General features: G+C 44.6%; 1 protein-coding gene across 4 annotated transcripts in view; it reads right to left on the minus strand.

The window, feature by feature from the left end:
* The window catches only part of ETV6 (ETS variant transcription factor 6), a 233,424-nt gene that overhangs the window by 24,164 nt on the left and 186,376 nt on the right, over positions 1-22,884 (minus strand). For all 4 annotated transcript variants that reach the window (XM_073877970.1, XM_073877971.1, XM_073877969.1 and 1 more), the window contains one exon: positions 12,254-12,388. In XM_073877970.1, the coding sequence (XP_073734071.1) occupies positions 12,254-12,388 (135 nt within the window). The remainder of the gene's footprint in view (positions 1-12,253; positions 12,389-22,884) is intronic.

Below are 22,884 nucleotides of genomic sequence, written 5' to 3' on the forward strand. Positions count from 1 at the left end.
AGTTTTCCATAGGATTAATAGAAGAATGAGGATTCCTCTAGATCTCGGTTATATGAGACAGTAAACAAAAGAAATGTTCACGATCACTAAAAGAGCATCTGCTTGAAGGCAAAGGGTTTATTTTGTAACTACTGTGTAACCCGCTGCCGTGAATTTAAAAGTGCTTACTTGTTGGAATAGCTATCAATGGGAGACTGCCTCAATAAATGATACTATATCTCTAAACAATGGAGGATCAGGCAGGTATAAAACGGAACGAGGAGTGTCTTAATATTCTGCTAAGGACTGGTCTCCAGGTTCTATGATTAGGTATGCAAAGCCAGGTGACGTATTTTGGCATGCTACCACCTTTCTGTGATAAAGGAGAAGGGGATTCCAGTTTCCCGGCTTGTATCAAACTAACCTTCCTACATATAGAAATGATGGAATCTGGATATAATACATTTACAAGTTATTTGAAGGTGCTGGAGAAAACTGAAGGGCATTTTACTCTTGAAAGAAGAGAACTGCACAAGTGAGATCCAAATTTATATATCCCTGAGGGTCTTCCCCAGTCCCTGTAGCAGGGGGCAGCTGCAAATGAACTGCAAGTTCTATAATCTGTCAGGGAACAGAGTATGGGGCTCCAGAATGGCAAAAAATCGAGCAAGCAGATCCTATAAAGGGGAGAGCTGCAGGGGGAATAGCCACTAAATTGGCACATAAACTTCCCTCACATCCCTAATATGTGCTCCTGAATGGCGCATGTGCAATGGGGACCACTAAGGAGCTCAGTGAAAACAACAGCTGTATGGCTGAAACATAAGAGCAGGAATGTCAGCTACTGGCCACTAGATTGGAGAGAGAATGCAGGATTTGAGCCCTAGCAACAAAGGCTCTGTAAACATCTCAGGCTGTTTATTACCCCAGAACAGCCACACCTTAGGAGTAAAAACTAGCTCCAGGACAAAGGAATTTGCCTCAGGGCTATAGGCAAAACCGAAAGAGATCTGCCCTAAGCAAATGTAAGACCAAGCCTCTGCAAACTCAAAGTGACTGGCTAGTGGTTTATCTGCTAGAGCAAAAATCAACATTCTTCAGAGGAATATAACATAATCTAGAGTCTCTACAATGTATCATCTATAACGTCCAGTATTCAATAAGGATTTTCAGGACATGTGAAAAAAACAGAAAAATGTGACCCATAATCAAGAGGAAAGGCAGTCAACAGAAACAGACTCTGAGATCATCTAGATGTTGGTATTAGCAAAAAAGAACCTCAAAGTAGCTATTAGAAATAAGTGTAAGCACTTGAAGGAGATGATGGTCATAATGAGATATGACAGATGGAGACTGTCAGAAAAAAAAAATGGAAACTTAAGAAGATTCTAGGACTGAAAAACACAGTAGCTGAAAGATTGGACTGGATGTACTTAACAGCAGACTGGAGATGACAGAAGGAAGGTTAGTAAATTTGAAGACACATCAATGAAAATTAGAAACAAATAAACAAATAGATCCTCAGTGACCTGTGGAACAATATTAAACGGTCTAATGGACATGTAATTGGAATCCAAGAAGAAGAGAACAGAAAGGATGGGACCAACCCCTCCCCCCACCCCCAAAAAACCCCAAACCCGAATAATGACCAAATGGTCCTCCAATTTGGTAACAACAACAGGAAACTTATAGATCCAAAATGCTCAGTAAATACAAAGCCGGATAAATACAAAAGCTACATCCAGGCATTTCATAGTCAAACTGCTGAAAACCAAAGATAAAGAGAAAATCCTGAAAGTAACCAGAGGGGAAAAAAAGATACACTATGTACACAGGTAAAGTTATACCAATTATGGCCAACTTCTCTTTTAAACACCCAGAGAAAGAAAGAGAGAGAGAGAGAGAGAGAGAGAGAGAGCAAGCATGTACACAAGAAAGATATAAACGGAGACCCATACACTAAAAAGAACTTAAGAGACACATCAACCATCTGCAATGTATAGACCCTTGTTTTGACAACTGAACTGTCAGTTTTCAGGTGATGTGATGGCCTTGTGATTAAGATTTTATAAAGGGTCCTTCTCTTTTCAGACCTGTACTGATATATTTACAGATGAAACTATGTATCTGGAATTTGCTTTAATTTGGGATGGTGAAGCCGAGAGTAGGTGGGGCACAGAGGAAACAAGATTGGTCATGAGTTGATCACTGAAGCTGGTGATGGGTACATTGTGGCTCATTAAATAATTCTCTCTAGTTTTGCCTAAGTTTGATATTTTCCACTATAAAAAGCATTTCTTTTTCTTTTCTTTTCTTTTTTTTTTTAAGTACTTAGTCAACCTTGCAAGAATACAGGTTGGGATAACAAGTACTAAATTCTTCACTTTAACCCAAATGCAAATAAATGCTTACAGGCTACTTAACAGATTAGGCCCACGTAATTAATTTTAATGGCTGAGATGATTAGCACGACAGAAATGATCTACCATCTTTTGGGGATGAGGCAAGTTTTCTTTTCATAGCTAATACAGACCTTGACTCTGCTGTCCCCAAAAAGGAATTTATCTCTTCTCTGTCACAGAACATGACCATGATAAGCAACTACTTAAGATGGTTGTGTTTTCAAGTTTTTGCATTTTCTTCTAAATGCCATATACAGAATATTTCCCTTTACTTAAAGCTTATTAGGGCTTAAAAATACTTAAGGATGATGAAGACCATGTACTGAAAAATCTTATATCCTGAATCCATTTCCTGTCTTACAAATTTCAAAAACAGACACAGGCGTTGGCCAGGAGTCTGGTCACCTGCAGGCTCTCTTTGATGTCTTGGGCTTCAAGGCTCAGTGCATGGGTGTGCACTCAGGGCAAGCCCTAGGAAGTCTGGGTGGACTCTGAGAGGAAGAATTTCCATGCCAAGGGTAAAAGAGGAACTGATGTAATGTCCTGGAGAGATTTCACTCTCCGTTCCTGCCCAGATCTTTGGGAACAATGAAGGAGGGAGAGAGACAGTGCTCTGGATAATCCAACTCAGATTTTACTTTTGACTCAGGGTCCAGGCAGGAACAGGACCTGGAGGAGCTTGATTTATTTATTTCTCTGCAGACACCACTCAAAGAGGAAGTACTTGAAGTTGATAACATTAATGGTGGAGAACTGGATCCAAGGGTATTTAAGTCCAGGCTCCTGGTGGTCTGGGCACAACCACTGTCAAGGCTGAAAGGCCTGCAATGAGACCTTCCAAGCTTTGTTTCAGTTTGCAAAGCATGCGCCCACGTATGGAGGAGACTCTGCCGTTCCCACCCTGCTGCCTGCTGCCCTGTTATTATAAGTTGGCAGCAGGGTGTGGAAACTTATGAGACCAGAGCCGGCAGGCAGAGAAGCTCCGGACACAGGAAATGCACTGAGCGGACAGTGGGTGCATTAAATCCCCCAGATGTAGGAGTCTTCTGTCTAAAACAAGAAGATTTTTTTGGTCTGGCCTTGATGTCTGGGTTTGTTCTTGGGGAACTGCCCAGCTGGAGAGCTGGGAAATTATCCACATTGCCCTCGGTCTGAAGGTCTTGATACGGGAGGGAAATGCGCAAGAAAGAGGGAGGGAAAGCCACACGTTAGTCAGTCAGTGTGGGCATGAAGAGGAGCGGGGAGAGGGACCACGGACTGGCAGGGAGCCCGTTCTGGGTGAAAGTGTTTTCTAATCCCAAACCTTTCTCTTTGTGGACCTCTTTTAGATACAAATACTCCCTTCTTGCCACCAAACAGCCCCAAATAAATGAGGGCTTTAAGTGTGAGGATTACAAAAAAAGGATTTCTTTTCTTGTTTTCTTTCCTTTTACTACTTATTAGGAAAGTTTGTCTATTTAAAAGTCATCAAAATTTGACCCAATTTATTCAGGTCATAAAGAACGAATAACTAGTAAACTTAAAACAAACCAACAAAAACTGCCTTTGGTTAAAGTTGTGGGCTTTAAGCAGGAAATTTCCAGGGTAGAGCAAAGGCTCAAGCTTCTAACTCACAAAGAAGGATCAAGTTTCCGAGGATCACATTTCCACCACCTCGCTTTCCCTAAGGCCATGGATGGTGATAAGAGAAGTTAGTCAGGGAGATGCAAATCAACGGGCCCAGCAGGTAATTTACTCATCAGCCTCAGTCCACTGTGTTCCACGTTCTCCTGGAAGGAACCACTCACTTCCCAGCATGAATTTGTTAAAAGATTAGTGGGAACCACAAATGATATAAAGAACTATGGAGACTAAATGTTCTAGGCCTTCAGATGCAGTTCAAAACAGACTTCCTACACACGCTTAGGTTCTGTCACCCCCTTTTATGGGGTGAATTGTGCTACCGGCCTCACCCCACACCCTTCATTCATATGTTGAAGTCCCAACACATCTCAGAATGTGACCTTCTTTAGAAATAGGGTCACTGCAAGTATCATTAATTAAGACAAGGTTGTCTTAGAATAGGGTGGGCCCCTAATCCAACATGACTGATGTCCTTACTTAAGGGAGAATTTGGACGTATAGACAGGCATAGACTGCATGATTGGAAGGGGAATGTTTTGCCACACAGTGATTACAAAATATGTGTTGAACCAAAGAACCTTCAGTGATGCCAACCATATTTCAAGTAGCGTCTTGGATGCAGTGTATGCAAAGGGAAGGAAAAGTGGTCCTTGCTCTCAAGGATATCGTAGTCCAATGGAGAAGGCACACACATAAAAAAACACAAGGCTAAAGGTGCTGAATTAAGAGTCCGTCACAGGGAGCATGCCATGTGAAGACGAAGGCAGAGATCTACCAGTCAAGGAACACCAGAGATGCCTAGCAAACCAGGAGAAGTTAGGAGAGAGGCCCAGAACAGATTCTCCCTCCCAACCCTCAGAAGGAACTGACCCCGCCCTTACCTTAATCTTGGACTTCCAGCCTCCAGAACTGTAAGACAATACATTTCTGTTGGTTAAGCCCCCCAGTTTGTGGCGCTTTGTTAGGGCCGGCCTAGCGCACTAATACACAGCCCCCACCCTGCCCCTGCTGCCACTCCACAAGGTTCCACAAGGTTCCATCGAGACTCACCACTGACCCTCTGCCTGCCCATTCAGCCCATTTGCTCCATTCAGCAAGTTGCCACGGTCACTGAATTCCCTGGTAGGGCCCAAGAAGAACATCGCCCGAGTTTGCAGTGTATGACTCACAGATGTGTGAGCTCGTCACCAATAAATCCTAGGTGAGCTCCCGGAGTTTTAGAAGTGCTTGCTAAAAAGGGGCTGAAGGAAACAAAATGGGTGACCTGCAGGACTCTGGGGCTTAATCTGTATTCCTGTGCGAGGGACAGCCTCCCAAATGGCTGGCCTCTGCAAGCGGCTCAGTACCAGAGAGCACCGAAGCAAGTCTGCCCGGCCTCAGTCTCGGTGCGGGGCTGCACAAGAGAGGTGAAGGAATAAACCAACGGGTCAGATTTCAAATGAGCCGATTAGACTTGTGGGGTAAACCTTGTGAATCATTTATAGGGAGGGGGTCAGGGTGGCAGAGATAAGTCGGAGCGCTGGAGGGGGGAAAGAGCAAGATCACAGAGGGCTTCCGGCTCCGGAGGTGAACCCCAACTGCTCCAGTCCTCTTATTTCAAAGGGCTCAGACAGCACTTCCCCAGGGGGAACAGGAAGTTTCTTGAAAACTTCCCGGCTACCTGGGGAGAGTTAGTCATGCATATTAGGGATCTCTGGAGCTAAAACTTCTGGCTTAATCCGGGAGCCAGCTAGCCCCTGGGCTAAGAGCAGCCTCTACAGGACTGGATGGAGGAAGCCAGAGGAGGGAGAGGGAAGTGAGTGGGTCCTCCCGGAAGTACACCGAGCCCCCCCCACCCCCCGATGAAAAGAGGCTCTGGGCACCATCCCAGGGCCTCCACTCTTCCCCATCACAATGAAATGCCGCATCTGGGGCCAAGGGTCAGAGGGTAAAAGGTCATGCTATCCCAGACTCTGAAATACAGGAAGCAAAGCAGGAAGAAGAGGCCCTAGGGAGGCATGGAGGAGTTAGAGGAGAGTAGAAGGATGGAGCAAGGGGAAGAGGTGGTACCTGGTGCCCGGGGGACAACGGGAAGTCAAGATTGGGGCCTGGTCTTCCTCTGCTGGAACCTCATTATCTCCAGCCAGATATAAGAATCCCAGAATTGAAAGGGGACACCAAAGGTTAATCTTATGGTTCTTACATGTGAGAGGAGACAGCTGGAAGATTAAAAGGTCCCAAAGGGGTCATGGAGGTCCTATCATATGCCAGGTACTTCAAGGTAACAAAGCACAAACACTGTTCCTTTTCAAAACGGGCTGTGCCCTGAGAGCAACTGAAGTTGGCACTTTCAGTGTGGTTTCCCACAGAACCTAACAGAGGGGGCCTGGTTCGTTCATGAAGGAATCCTGGTATCACGGCGTGGGTAGGCAGCAGGCCCTTCCGACGTCTGGGATACAGAAATGTGGGGTTTGCACAAAGTGCACTGGGTCACAATAATGGGAATAGTTAGGAAAACTGGGATTGGAGGTAAGAAATAAAACCAACCATTGCACAACAACGTGAATATATTTAACACTACTGAACTGTTATGTAAGCTTACAAGGGGCTAAGATGGTAAACGTTATGTGTATTTTATCACAATTCAATATTTGTTTAGGTTTAAAAGACAAGAAGAAGAAAAAAACCCCAACCAAACAGTGGTTAGGAGATATCAAATAATGATAATGAATAACAATTATTGAGTGCTTGCTATGTGATAGTTGTTGTTCTAAGGACATTTCCCATATTAACATTATTTTTATATCAATCACATTCAATAGGTACTGACGTTATCCTTCTTTTCCTGGTGGAAACTGACACAAGGAAGTTAAGTAACTTGCCTACAGTCACTCAGCCAGTAAATGGGGGAGCTGGGATTAGAACCCAGATGGTTGGGATCCAGAGCACACACACACCATTATGCTCTCTGGGTCCATCATGCCTTACAGGATTAACATCCATGTCAAGCCCCAGCCAATGGCCTCCCTGACTCTATCTATCTGTCTGTCTATCTGTCTGTCTATCTATCTATCTATCTATCTATCTATCTATCTATCTATCTATCAGAGAGAGAGAGCACAAGTAGGCAGAGAGGCAGGCAAAGGGAAAGGGAGAAGCAGGCTCCCCACCCAGCAGAGAACCTGATATGGGGCTTGATCTCAGGACCCTGGGATCATGACCTGAGCAGAAGGCAGACGCTTAACTGACTGAGCCACCCAGGCGCCCCTCCTTGACACTTCAATTGTCAACATGATCTCAGAGAAGTTTTTACAACAACCTGTAACAGGATGGCTGGATCAGCTACAAACTTCATCTACTCTGGTGTCTTGTCAGCAGCTATACTGAGGAACCAGCTCCCAAGGAGTGATCAGCACCAAGGGGCTGGTTCCCAAGGGGGATGACAGCCAGGCTCAGAAGCCAGTGCCAGACTCTGAACTCACATTTCTCACGGGCTGGGGGATTTTCTTCATGCTAAGTCCATTCATTCAGAGGTAGTCAAAGATTTACAGTGGGTTAATTCAGACCGAATCAGCATGAGTTTTTGACAGCATGACCTGCAGACATATAGTGGTGTCTCCAAAGTTATCTTTGATGGGGCACCTGGGTGGCTCATTTGGTTAAGTGTCTGACTCTTGTTTTGGCTCAGATCATGATCTTGGGGTCGGGAGATGGAGCACTGTGTTGGGCTCCACGCTCAGTGCAGAGTCTGCTTGAGGTTCTCTCTCTCCCTCTCCCTCTGCTCCTCCCCTGCACGAGCTCTCGCTCTCAAATAAATAAAATTTTAAAAAAAGTTATCCTTGACCTTTTTGTTTCTTTGTTTAGATTTGGCAGTTTCAAGTACCACGAGGCAGAAAATTATAAGCAGGTTTGCTGGCATCTGCCACCCCATACCCTGGTCAGGGGACCTGGCTTGGCCTCCTAATCTCCCCAGTTCTACTCATTGCTCCATCTTCTGTCCCATTTTCAGGGTGTTTGCACAAAACACATGAACAAAAATGTTATTTTGTTGGCTCATTCATGCTGCAATGGAAGGAACACAGGCATGAGAGCTAAGTGGACCCAGGGCTAAGTCTCAGTTTTGCTACTTGGTAGCTGTGTGATCTGGAGGCTCTCAGCTTCTATCTCCTCATTTGTAAAGTGCAGATAACATTACCTCTCTTATACGGTAATTGTGAAGATGAAATGATTTGGACACGTAAGAGCTTAGAACAGAGCCTGGCACACAATAAAAGTTAGCTAATATTTTGTTCCTATGAAGCAGATTCACATACCTCATCTTCTTTAATTATCTCATTAAAATTGTGTAAAGTTTCCTTCCTCCAAAGCAGTCTTTGGGCACTTGGGCTTGGCAGTAGAGGGGACTGGGGGTGGAGGGGAAATATTTCCCTCAATAAAGCAATCATATAAATGAAAATCTCTGGGCTATTGCAGAATGCATGGCACCCTCCCAATTCCCCACAAAGAAATGACTTCTCTCTATTCTCTGGGCCATTACCATGTACTGGTTGTAGGGAGAACTGAGGTCAACTGTTTCAACACTTGAAAGTTCTATCACTTATGATTTCCACGTCCACCTAGTAAAAAGAGCTACCTGCCCCAGAGCAACACTTGTGTCTTCAAAGTGTGTCCCCTGTTGCAGAAACAATCACAACACTGCATGTGTGAATATTTTCAAATTGAAGTGATTAAAAATCATCTCCCTCTCTCTTAGATAGGACATAGGAGAGGGTGGGACTAGAGAGTTGAAATTATAAGAGGGTCCCCCACAGGGGTCACGGCATGAGAGCATACGATAAACACAATTCTTGTTCCTTCTCTCTACAGACTTGGGCCTGTCCAGTCCGACAGGGGTAACTCTGTGGAGCTGGCCCCACTGGGAGACTAGCTCAACTGGAAGCATATTTTATACCGCTCAGTAAGCTTTTTGGGAATTACTATGCAAGTAATTTTAACACCAGTACGGCTACTGGTGATCGAATATATACTTAGGGACAAAGCCTTTCTTGTAATTATTCCATAGGAGTTAGAAGTAACTGATTTTAGAACCTAAGATGTCAAAAGAAGTTGATATTGTAACTGTGTGTGACAAAACGCATTTATTTTATCATCATTTGCTGATCTGAAATTTCTAAAGATGTTTTACCTCCTGGTTTTGGTGAAAGAAACGGTATCATTTTTTTGTTTTGTCTCGTTCTTACATAACTGGTGTACCTGCTGGAGGAGTCCTGTTTCCTTGTCACAGTGGCTCGGGACGGGTGAGAGATTACGCAAGGCTGCCTTCATTGTAGAATACCGCGCTCTCATAAGCCAATAAGGAAAGAGGGCGGCCATGCTGGTTCTCCTAGACCTGGGCCGTCAGCGGAGGACTGCTTTGCCCCAGGCATGACACAATTTCAGAATTGTGTACGATATGGAGATGATGAATGTTTACAAAATAAAGGGTAACTGGAATTCGTGGGATCGCCCACCTCTCCCCTCAGAGCCTGGAGGGGAGCCTCTGAGCTGTAACACCAACTTCCTAGCTCCGGGCACGGCCACACATCTGCAGTCGCAGGGAGGGGGTAAACGAAGCTTTGTCTCTGCACTTCACTCCGCACGCCTCACTGTGCCAGGCTGTTGAGGGGCCGCGTCCATTCTCCTCTGGAATGTTCCTGCTCTCTTCCCTGTCACATTATCTCTGTGTCAGGTCAATGCCATCAATGGCAACACACTTTTACAAAGGACTGTGCCCCCAGGGATGTGGACCAGACCACGGGGGATAGAATATTTGATATGTATAATCTCACTTTACAGAATTGTTTTTTTCTGGGGGGGGGAGATCTTTCTGTACATTAACAGATGTCCATATTAGTGTTTTACCACTCACAAGGAAGTGTGGCGGCATTAATTCTAGAGACCAGTCATGATGAGCTGGGTATTTTTTCTTTTTGGTGGAGAAAAGGGAACAAGGTAGGAGGTGTTTGGAGGTAGGGACCTTGTACTGGTTGACTCCCCTCTCTGGAGGGTCCCCCTGTCACCAATGGCAGTTGGGGGGGCAGGCAGCCTGTGCATATCACTATACAGCTCTTCTCAGCTGATACCATCTGACAAAGACCTAAACTTCCCTTCTCGCATGTCCATCTGTTCACCTGAGAGAATATGCCGTGTCTAAACAGGCATGGACCCTCCAGTCTTGATTCCTGGCTGACGGCTTTAAGGAATGGTCTCTGAGAACACACTCCTTTTAAGAGCTGGCTCTGAAGCAGAGCACACTGGTCCACAGGGTGATGAAGCCCTTGACCTTGGTCTCATTAGCTCCATCCTTTAACCTATGGAATCACCACCACCGACATCATAACACCCGAGAGCACAGCTCATTACGGCATATGGAGCAGCACATCTGTATTTACTTGGTCTGAGAGCAGCTCCGAGAGTAAGCCCGGCTTTCTCTATTGATTAGCTCCTGCAAATGAGAACAACAACAAACACCTACTTCTGAGTCAATTCAAGGTGGAAGGATTTGCAGTGAGAGACCAGAAGCTTCCCAACACATTTGGGAATAAAAAGAGGAATACGAATTCCAAATGGGATTTTTTTTTTTTTAAATAATGAGTACAGGAGAGAGAGAAGGGGGGGGGGGGGGGGGGGGGGGGGGGGGGGGGGGAGCCCATCACACACCTTTTGTATCCGAAGAGGCAAGCTTGCCTTTGTCGAGCTTCAGTAAACCCACTTCTTTTCTGGAATAGCTGTTGGCTATTATGCAAGCCGGAAATGTACATGGCAGAAAGAGCAAAAGAACAGAGAAACTGAATTGGGCGGGCGGGGGGGGGCAGCTGCTAAATTAAGCAAGGGTAAAGCTGGGGGAAGAAAGGATGAGAGAAACAGGCAGGGAGCAGGCAAGAGCCGCTCGTTTATTCCCCATCACGAAAGCAAGGGGGCCTGCTGTGAGACACTTGGCACGAGGAAGGGATGGCAGTCGCCTGGAGTCAGGCTCTCTTTTGTGAAGTGTTAATTAAGAAAACAAATAACTTCTCATTTTTTAATTTACCAACAACAAAACAAAACAACAACAACAACAAAAATATGAGCCCTGCTCTTAAGAAGGCTCAATCGATTTAAGGAAATATCCCAAGGAACCGGGATTGGAGGCCCCGAGTAATCCAGTCCTAAGAAAAAGGGCAAGTTGGAAAGCATTACTTTGTGTCCCCATGTCTGTTGTCTAACCGATCCACGCACACATGGACATCACGCTCCTCAGAGGCACGATGCATCGCTGCTCAATTGGAATCACGCATCAAGTAAGACTTTAATAACCTAGGTCTGCACCCAAACACCTGCTTTGGAACGATGTCCAGCACCACAGTTCAATTCTGGTCTTTTGTTTCTGTTTCCTACCAATGATTTTAGGACGGCTGGGGCTTACCAGAGAAGAGCAGCCTGGGGCTTAGCAGGTGCATCTGAGTAGGCACTTATGTTGAGCACACTGCAAGAAGCCGCCTTCGGTGCACGAAGGAGGAACCCCTGGTCCACCAGGGTTCACAGGGTTTGAGTCCGTCTTATTCCCCCAGCTTTTATTACCCTCTACTCACAAATTTTCAAAGACCCCCATTACTCTCCTTCATCAAAGCCCTCTCCATTCTGGGTCCAGTATGACTGCCTGGGGACTAGCTCTGCAAAAGCAAAATGTTGATTGTTGTTGAAACGGGGTGATGGCTCACGGGGGTTTACTTACTTCATTCTCTCTATTTGGGAGAAATCTCTATTGTTTGACATTTTCCAGAATAAAAGGTAGAGGGGGAAAAAACGATAAGCCTTATAACCCAAGTCATCTGATGGCTCTCCTATTCCAGGGACTCACTCCATCCTATACTCTCTGCCTGGAGCATTCTCCACCTCATCGTTGCTTACCAGAATTCTGCTGGACCATCAAGGAAGCCTCCAGAACCACCTGCTTCACGAGGCTGACCCTGATGCTTGTGCCTAGATGTAATTCCGCCCCCCCCCACTGACTTACAGCTATGCTTTGATACTCATCCATGTACCTCATTTCTCTATCAGATTGCAGAGAACCCAGAGTATATCTCATTCATCTTGGCATCTCCCTCAGTGTCTTCTATAAAGCAAGCACTCAATACATGTTTGTTCAATGACAAACAAATCACGTGAATAAGAACAACTTATCAAATAAACAATGACACCTCTTGGATTGTCTAAACCTCACGCAAGTAAAGAAAAGCCTCCTCTGGTACCTTCTTCATGGTTCTGATGCAGGATGACTTCTGGCTGTGTGTGTATAGAGTTTCCGGGATGGAAGAACGGTGAAAAAAGAATCCGAGGTTTTCTCTGCTTCAGAATATGCTGAAGGAGTTCATAGAGCACATCACCTGGAAAGAAAAAGGAAAGAGAACTAGAGCAATGGGAATATTCGACTCTCTATTGTTGGCATAGGACTAAAGACATAATGGCGAGCCAGGTCCTCATGCCACCTACCACCATGGAGCATGAGGGGGAAACGCAGAGGGTTGGAGCCACGTGCTCGCTTTTTCATCGGACTTTTTAAATTGTGCAATATACGGAAATAGTTTAAAAAGCGCTGAAAACCAGAAAGAAAACAAAAATCACCTATAATCCTGTCACTAAGAGAAAGAAGTCCTATCCCTACCACCTATGGTTTTATAGTTAGAATCAGGCTTGTACTAGTTTCGTACCTGTCTCCCTTCACGTTACTGAACTGCTCCACTAGCTGCAAAATGAGAGCCCATCACACGGATGCACCAGACTTTATTGGACGTTTCAACGATTCCAATTTATTGCTATTATTCTTGTGAAAAATATTCTTTTCCCATCATTCTTTGCTTGCATTTCAGAGTAACCAAAGAAGGATTATGAAGTCATTAAGTATGAAAATTTTTAATGTTCCACTGGCAATTCATACATTCTTCATAGAGATCTTCCAATGGAAAAAAATTGCCTTTCGAACCCACTCTAATCCCAGGCAGGAAGAGACTGAGGATGAAAAAAATGCACAAGCCCATCAGAGGTGCTGACTATTGAAGATACCCTGTAAAGAACGGCATGTTCTGGGATGCTTACCTCCTTTAAAAATACACACCGGCATTGCTCCAAGGCTCTACAGTCTCTAGAAAATCATCTCTAGATGTCAGCCCCTTGCGGAGGATGGTAGGGGCTCGTCTGAGCTAGGGCCCTCTGTTCTGATATATTTGGTATTTAAAGTGTCCACTGAGTAATTAGCAAAAAAAAACCCAAACCAAAACAAAACAAAAACACCCAAAAAAACAAAAGCACAAAAAAGCCCCCCAAAACCTGTCATGCATGGTCTTGTTCCACCCCTTCAGCTTAGATCCAAGTTCAAAAATGCAGGTGGGTGCTCAAAACCCCTTAGGGGTGGGTGATTAATCTTTAATATACCATAGGCTTTTCTAACTGTCCCCCTACGCCCTTCCATATACAGATATGCAGTCAACAATTGTACCAAACAATGGGCTTTTGTCTCTAATTTTAGCCATTTTTAACAGATACTTTAATTAACAACTTAATTTGACTGCTTATTTTGGGCTACCGCTAAATTTTTTTTTCTTTTAAATTCTGTCTGAACCCAAGAAACGCTCCAGATTAATTTCTTTCTTTCTGCAAACCATTTGTACCAAATAAAGTTCGAGGATATTCTGTTCTAAGTGATTCCTGAGGTGCCTTTGTGTCTTTGCTTTGACTTTATTCCTTCCTCTACCTTTGAGTTTGGGTGGTTATTAATATTACTTAATGACACTATTTACTATTAGGATTCAATAAAGAAAAAGACTTTAAAGAGCTGAAGGCCAGCATGTCATTTGGGCATTTCCTGCTAATAACATGGGCGAGAGGACGCAGAGGGTTTCTGCACCAGACTTGGAAGAATGTTCTGTGGAAGGTAGAACTGTGGCACACACGAGTGCGTTTTTTGAGCTGGGAAAGCTTGGAGCACATCTAATCTGAACCTAGTAGTCATGGTAATGTCGTCTCTGATGAGAGGAGGGTACAGAGCCTGAAATACAGTCCTATTTTAATGATTCATATTTTAATCGCTTACAAAAATAAGACCCTAATCAACACTTTGTTTCTTTTGGTGTAGTGTAATGTCTTCCTGAACTTTTCTTAATTTCCATGGCCTCACACCCGCTGGGTTTTATCCTGTGGGTTTGAGCAATGCTTTATTTCGGTAGTACGCGGAAAGAGAAAATGCAGTACTGAAAAATGTGTTCCTGATGATTAGTATTACTAAAAAAAATGGCCAGTAATTAGTGTATCCATTTTGGAAGAGGAGGCCAGGAAATACAAATTTAGTGTCTGTGAGGGTGTTCAACTTTGTTCGCTCAGAGAGGCAGGCTGATGTGGCGGGGAAGGCACAGACTTGCAGATGCAGGCCGCCCAGCCCCTCTGCACCCGGTGACCTTGAACAAGTCCCTGAACTTCCCTGTGAAGTGCAAATGACATCTACCCTCCAAGTCTGCTGCAAGAGTTCAACGAGGGGAGTGTGGCGAAGCACCTAGAGCAGGCGTGTGTGCCATGCATGTTACCCGTTGACCTCTCATCAGAGGTCGCTCTTGGGGCTCCAGAAGCTCTGCTGTGTGCTGATTTAAGACCTGGCAGGTCACTTCTTTTTTGTGTTTCCATTTCTCTATGTACATACAGAAAGCGAGGCAACAAAGCAGAACGGGGAAGAGTCTAGGCTCTGGAGTCAGACCAGGGTCTTAGGCATGTCCTTTACCCTCTATAGGCCTCAGTTCCTTGGTCTACAAAGTGGCCATGTTAACAGCATCTACCTCAGAATTCGCGTGAGGAGGGGATGAGGTAATCCCTGTAATGAGCTCATCACGGGGGCTCGGCAAACAGCAAGAACTCAGCAAACATGAGTTGTTTCTGTGACCACAGCTATCTCCGCCACCATCACGGTTCTTACTGATATTATTACAGTGGTGTAGGACAGACCTGTAGACCCTGAAGGCAGTCTCTCATGGAGAACAGCGAGTGCGTGGGTCATGGTCATTGTTATGTTCCCCCCGCAGAAAGGGCAAAGGTTAATTGAGGCCATTCACCCGTCTTGGCTTCTCTGGACCCCTCCTGCTGAGCCCCTCCCCTGGGCCTGCTGGGCAGGCCCACAGAAGGGCTGCCAGGCCCTCCACCCCAGACTCTCCCAGGCTTCTGTGCTGGCTCTCTTCTGTCTCTCATCCCAAAGCTGGCAAAGGGAGCCGGGCAGAGAAAGTTCCTGTCTCAGTGTGTGAGAGAAAGCAGGAGAGGGGTGAATCAAGTGGAACTCTGCCAGTTCCTTACCTAAACCATTAGCCCGTGATGAGAACTAGTGAGATCACATTCTTAAGTGCCACCTGGGATGGCTGGTTAATGGGTGTGAGCATGGGGCAAAGGTCCCACATTCCAAGCCAGGAAAAAATTGAATCTGAAGACTGTAGAGGATGGCCATAGATGGATCAGTCCATTCACAGACATGTCTCCTCAGCAACCAGGGGCTCAGTTGGGGAATGTGCCTGGCTTAGCACAAATGCATTAGGACTATGGGGGGGAAACCAACTTATGGTGCATAGCCCGGGTACATGTGGTTGGGCAGTAAGAGTGTATGCCCAATAATAGCTTGGAATCTTAGAAAGGATTCTAGAGGTTACTTAGATCAACTCAAACTTGTGTTCAGTAGAAGTCCCCTGCCTCCCCTTCCCCTGCCAAGAAGTAGCTTTGGCTGAGTACTTCCAGGGATGGGCGGCCGGCCACAAACATAAGCAAACCATTTTTGGACAGCTCTAGTTGATAGAAAGTTCTTCTGTTGAGTTGGAACTTGGCCTCGCCTGCAAACTCATGTACCTCAGTTCCTAGTTTTGGCTCTGGAACAACAGAGAACATGTGTCTTGTCTACAACAGTTTTCTCAATAAATAAAGACCCCACCCCCATCCTCTCCCATCTCTGCTGCCTCCTGTTCTCTCCAACACCCAGCCTGTTCTCCTGTTATACCTTAAAAATGTTCGTATATACACAGAAGATCACATCTAAAAAGTAGTATTAACAAACAGATCTCTGGAATAAAAAACGAGAGTCGAAAATAAGTTATATTTATTTGCCTGCTGAAAATAAAGAGCACGAGCCATAGTACTGTGTATCTAACTTAGCTAATGACCACTGGCTTGAATTCAAAAGGCACTTGTCAAAAAATTCTTGGCCCATTTGATTCATGATAAATCTTCTCTGTCTTCCCAGAAAAGCAATACCTAGTGCTAACTGTAAAAGGCGCTTCTATTGGACTAAGCAATGGAACCAAGGCTCCTGTTTAAGGGACACGAGCTATTGTTGGTTTCTCTATACATCTTCATGCATATATACATGGTTCATACATATACATGTACGTACAGAGGTGATGCTGCTAGGAAGCTGATGAGTTGCAGGGCTTTCACCTGCACAGGCTCCTGGGAGGAGCCCTAAAGCCATATGTGTCCCCCAAATTATAAGCTTCAGGCCCCATAAAACCTAGATATCCCCGAGTGGGTGCACACACGCATGGACACACACACACACACGGATGCACACACACGCATACAACACAGAAACCCACAGACTAAACACACATGTAATTCTGTAGTGGTGATCTTGATGCGAAAAGCCAGGCATCCACTCAGAGAATACGAAATTCTATTATTTTATTTGTAATTTGTTTCCAACGGATAGTAAAGAGAGTGAACAAACCTGCCGCAAGTTGCCTTATCAATGTTCCTAGTGTCTGAAGACTGAGAACAGACAGATGCTGTTTGGGGGGTTAAGGTTTCTTTCCTTTTGAGGGAAGAGCCCAGGCTCTGGGGCAAGAGGTCCCAGGTCCCCCTGGGTCCTCTGTTTGTCAGCTGCATGCCCTCAGGCAAATATTCTTTCTCTGTGAGGCTTAACTCCAGGCTTAGTGAAACATTCTTTTGTCTCAAACGAGAATAATGCCACAGACTTGGCAGGGCTGATAGGAAGATCAAGTGAGATGATATGAACAAGCACCAGCCCAATGTCTGCGATAATGTGGGCTCAATAGATGGCACCCCTTGTGATTTGATGATTATTCACAGACGTGTCTCAAAAAATCTGGAAACCATTTGCTTTGCTTCAACACTTTTGTATTTAAAGCGCCTATACAAGTTTCATGAAGTCACATTCATATGTATTGAATATGTGTTTTCCCGGTTGACATCATTTCACATAGACATTTCTAGCTCAGTCTCTCTCTTTCCTCTAGTTCACAGTTGTATCTTCAACCACTTTCTATGGGATTCTTCCCTTTAGCATTTAAGCAGTGTCTGGTTTTTCCTGTTTTCTGCACATACACACAGCCCTCCTCCCCATCTTCCCCTCCAGATACTGCTCCGGGTTCGCTGGTCCCAGCACGGCCAAGCTTGGCCGAGGAGCTGTCCAACTCTGTTCTTGCCACTTCCCACCCCTTCTACTGCGCACCTCCTCATGGTCAAACCAGAGGGCAATGGTCGGTACTTGGGGACTCTGCCTTTGAGCAATATTCATCAGTAGCGCTCGCTATCTGCCTTCTTCTAGAACAGTCCATGGCTTGGGATGTTCCTACCCCTCCTGATTTTCTTTCCACCTCCTCCAACCCTGCAACAGTAAGGCTCCCCAGGCTGCCACTAGTCTTTCTCCCTGGTAATCTCATCTACTCCCATGGCCTCCATCAGGCCATCGATGCTAAATCTACTCCAGCCAGGCATTTCTTCTCAACTCCAGAACCTTCAGTTATCTCCTAGATACTTCCCTTTCACATGACGTACAGACACCACACATTCAATGTGTTGAACGTCAAAGTCTTTACAACCCACATGGTGTTTCCTAGCACAGTGAATGCCCGGTTGTTCAGGCCAGAAACCCAGGAGTCATGCTTAATTAACTCTTCTCTTTCGTCCAAAATCTAACCAGTCACCAAGACTTTCAGACTCTGCCTTCTAAATACTCCTGGTGTCATCCCCTTCTCCCTGCTGATCCCATCTTAATTCAGGTCACCACCACTGTTCCTGAATGCCAGCCAAGCCAACTGCCCACATCCACTCTTCACCTTTGCACTTTGTCATGCCAATCTCTGCTTAAAATGCTGAATGGCTTCTACCTGTTTTTATAATAACCTTTAGGGTCCTGAACATGACCTGCAAGGCCCTGTGTAATCCATTCAAGAAATAGTAAGTGGCTCGATGCATAGTTGTAAAGCCACAGTATATTCCTTTATATTTACATCCTCCAACTTTGTTTAGCAAGTCCCATACTGTGGGTGGGTTGGGCATTTCCACTTTTTATAATTATAAATAGGATTGCTAAGGGCATTTTTTTCCCCCACTGCCATTGGACTGTGTCCTTGGGATATTTTTTTCAAATGTTATTATCAGTGAAAGAGTCTGATCACTTTTAAAGTTCTTATCCATTCCCTGTTCTGCAGAAGGCTGGGACCCATGCATAGTGTCATCTACAAGGCTACCCAGAGCCCCTCCTCTGGGGTTTCACAACGTTTAACTTCTCGAGTTCAGTAGGCTGAAAGCAGATTTTTATTTAACATTCTTAAAATTTGCATTTTTCAGGTGATGATTTACTATGTGCATATCCTCATGTGAAGATTAACTGAAGTAACACATTCTTAAATTTGCAAACTGTCCTCTTGTTCTCTCTCACTCTCTCCTGTTTTTATTCAGAGATTTTAGTTTCCTTTTGACCAATTCGTAAAAAAAAAAAAAAAAAAAATGGTGCAAGGGTGGGAGAGTTATGTTTCAGATCTGTCATCAAATTCTCTCTGCTGGGTTCTTTCTGCCTGGGGTAGATGTTCAGGACGAAGTCCAAGGCCTCGGGTCATTCAGTTAAATTCAGCAGTGAGAATGCCAAGGCAGGCACTGGCCCAGGGAGGTCCCACTGGTGGCCATGACAGCCCCCTCCCATTGGGGGACTGCTTGGTTCTCCATCTCTGTTCGACCTTATCTTCTGAAAATTCCATTCAATCCATTTTTGCAGGCTGGTTAAATGACAGGCCTTTTTGTTAAATACAGAGTGCCTCTGTAACCATAAACATAAGCTAGTCTTTTACTTAGGAACAAGTATTTGGGATTTAGCTTGATATCTATGTCTGAGACACAGAGATCCTGAGAGAAAGGAGCTGGTTGTGGGAAAATCTGAATATTGTCTTTAAGACAAGAATAAATCGGGGCGCCTGGGTGGCTCAGTCGGTTAAGCGTCTGCCTTCAGCTCAGGTCATGATAACAGGGTCCTGGGATCGAGCCCCGCATCGGGCTCCCTGCTCCACGGGGAGCCTGCTTCTCCCTCTCCTCCCTGCTCATGCTCTCTCACGCTCTGTCTGTCTGTCTCAAATAAATAAATAAAATCTTAAAAAAAAAAGACAAGAATAAATTGGTTAGGAAAGAGATACCTTAAGACAACTGCCTTTAGCTGGTTGCAGAACATAAAGAGACGTTACAGAGAAAAAAAAAATAAGCCTGTGAGAAAATACGAATATTGTAAAATAAGTATGCACTTTATTAAAGGAAGTGTTGTATGTTTTACATGTTATAATATCACTCCGTATGGCAGAGGGATTGGTCATCACCACTGTTTCACAAATGGGAAAAGCGAAGTGCTAAGAAAAAATTAAATGACTTTTCTGTAACTGACCCATCTAAGCATTTCTCTGATGTGTTTACACTTTTTTTTTTTTTTCTCCATTCACAGACAGAAGGAGAAGAAAGAGCCAACTCTGGGTGTCTCAATCAAGAATCATGCCTGCTGCAGCAACTCCCACCCTTTAGGACGATAATCACCCTGTGACCCATCCCCTCATATTCTGCACCTTGATTCTAAAACAGCCAGTTGACCCAGCCATTCAACCCAGCAAATGTACCTACCATTGCTTAAGAGAAATGAATTAAGCAAGTTGGTCCAAGGAGGAATTTTATGAAGATAAAGATCAGTATTTTTCACTTAACCTTGAAAGGGAATTTTACCATATTTGAAGGTCACAAGCAAGGCATATTTCCAAAAACAAAGATTCTGGTGCATTGGGGAGGGAAGAAATAATCACATTCTGGTATGTTAAATGACTGATTCACTTAGTAAACCCATCATACATTTTTTGCTGAATTGAACTGAAGGAACTTTGAAAATAGGCTTATTTTCCATTTTTTAGCATCAATAGAGAGTCTAACATGAATTAAATTGAAGATAACTTGTGGTTTTTGTTGTTGTTATTCTTATAAAAAATGCGTACATAAATCCATTCCACCTTGATGTCTTACAATGGATAACTCTAAATAAGAGTTAATATCAACGCTAACTTGTCTGTTCTTTCTTATTCATGTGTTTTCTCAAGTCTCAGAGTGGTCAAATAATCAAATATTCCTTTGAATTTAAATCATCCCAGGCCATTTAAGGCAGTAACTGTCTAGTAGCTCAAAGAGTAGGTAAAATTATCCTGTACAGGTAAAATTTTATAAAGTTACAGTTCCCTTCCATTTATTCTTTAGCTTTACAAATGTTATAAATTCACCATCTTACATCTTCTAACTGGGAGGATATTCCAAAGAAAATATCCCATTTACCTTCAGCCTTAAAACCTTCAGTTTGGAGATAATGTAATTACTTAAAGCACATTCTGCATGTTCCCTGCCTTATTATAGAGTTGAAAGTGGAGAAGCCTTGTCCTGGAAATGGACGAGATAAGTGTAGTTTGTCAAATTGGCCAAAGAATGTGGAGTTCAGAGAGGCTACCATATTTGGACCTAAGACATATTAACATTTCAGGTAATTATAATCCACTGGGTCCCGTTCCCTCCTCTGTACATTTGAAATGAGTTGTGCTGAGGAGAATGTTATTTCCATATACAGAGAGCTTAATTCTGGGTGAGGCCGGGCAGGAAACAAGGCTGGGAGGAAGCTATAAACATCCATTCAGGGTGACGGGGCAACCAGATACTTTTGTTTTATTCCAGCAGCCCCATGACTAGTGAGAAGCTGCTGCTGATTCATCTTAGGCAGCAAAAAAGATTCAAAGAAATACAGAAAAAAATTGGGTGAAGTATAAGTTTTACAAGGCATAGAGGTTGAAGGGAATCAGAGTATTTATTCATTGCCTGTGGGATAGGAGGTTGTGCTACTGAATAGAAGCTGAACACTGTTTCATGCTTGAAATTGGGCTGAACTGTTAAGAGTAGACGGGAGCTCAGGATCCATATGGGAAAAATCCCATTTTATGGAGGAGGAAAATAGGGGCCAATGAAGTATTGTGGACCTGTGGAGGAGCCATGTAGAGAACCCGGGCCTCGGGACATCTACTACATCAAACGCTAACCCAGAAAGCCCATGTCAGAAGAAATAGTGGCAAATATGACATTTGAGAGCTAAAAAAGATTTTCTATCTATACCTTGTCTCTACCTTAGAAGAATGCCAGCAGGTAGATCATGCCTTCATTACCCTGCTATGTGGCCACGTCATGAGAATGTCTCCTTAACTTTTTCTTAGCTCTGTTTCCAAACCCTCTGACAACATCCCTCTGTTCTGTGGTTAAGTTTTCTTGCAGCCCCTACTGGCAGGTATCACCTTGAAATTCTGTCCATGGCTTTCTGGTCAATGCCTTAATTAAATCACCTATAGGATACATTTCTCTTTATTCCCAGCTCAACATAATGGGGATAATGCTCCCATCTACTATTCCCCGCTCTGGCCTGGCTCTGGTGTCAGCATTCCAACTGCAGAACAGGACATGTCTTTTTGGATGCTGTGGCATCGCTTGGCCAAAATGAGTCTTAGCCCTTCCTACACATGACTTCCTCATCTTAGCTCACCATTCTGGGCCTGAAGTCCTATTATTTTACTCTCATTGATCTCGTTCTGGATTTCAATGTCTCCAATGAGGACTGCAGCAAGAACATTCTAACTAGGTCTCCTGTTTTTAGGGACCCTCTGAGTCCACCCTATGCACCAATGGCCAAGGTCTGCTCCAAAGGGAGAGCTCCAATTCTATTATACTCCTGATCAAAACCTGTCAGTGGTTTCCCACTATCTGCAAAATAAAATCCAAACTTCCCAACTTGGGCTTTAAGGGACTCATGTGTTGGGTCATAATTCAATTAAGATTTGTTGAGCGCCAACTGGATGCCATGCACTCTGCTAAACGCTGGAGACCAGTCAGCTTAACAAGACACAGCCCCTTGCCCAGATGAACTTCCTGCTCTAGAAGAGGGATGCAGAACAGAAAGCAATCACATATAACATGGTGTGTGTGTGTGTGTGTCAGAAGCCACGCCAGAATGAGGGTATGCTCTGTGATAAAAGAGGAACGGCACCTAGCCCAGGCTGAGGAGGGAAGAGGTAGAGGAGAGGAAGGCGGCAAGGGGGTAGTCGGGGAAGCAGGATGGCAATCGGGGAAAGCTTTCCTGGAAAAGGTCAGCAGAACTTCAAATATGAAATGGCAATCAGACATGTCAGGCAGGGGCGATGAGTGACGATGGGCAGTGTCTCAAACAGAGGATCGAATTTGCATGGCCTTATCTTCTGAACTCCATCTCCATACCAACTGACCTACAGTTCCTCTTTAACACCTTCCCTTACCTCCACCTTAGTTGCCTTTCCCAGCTTTCAAAGTCTGGCTCCATGACCACACCCTGGAGCTTTTGTTTGACAAGCCAGCCAGAAATCGCCTCTGCTCTCCCTGAACCTCCTTAGCCCATACTTCTGTACCTCGAGCATGGAGTTGCTCAGCGAATACTCACCGAATGAATTTCTACTGCTCCTTACCTGGGGTCTAAGCGCCTCAAGACCAGCCTAGCGCATTGACTTCATCTGGCCTCCCACCTCCGGCCTTTTCCCTTCAT

This window comes from Callorhinus ursinus, unplaced genomic scaffold (assembly GCF_003265705.2).
Source record: "Callorhinus ursinus isolate GAN/ISIS: 27379988/994484 unplaced genomic scaffold, GSC_fseal_2.0 scaffold27, whole genome shotgun sequence".
NCBI lineage: Eukaryota > Metazoa > Chordata > Mammalia > Carnivora > Otariidae > Callorhinus > Callorhinus ursinus.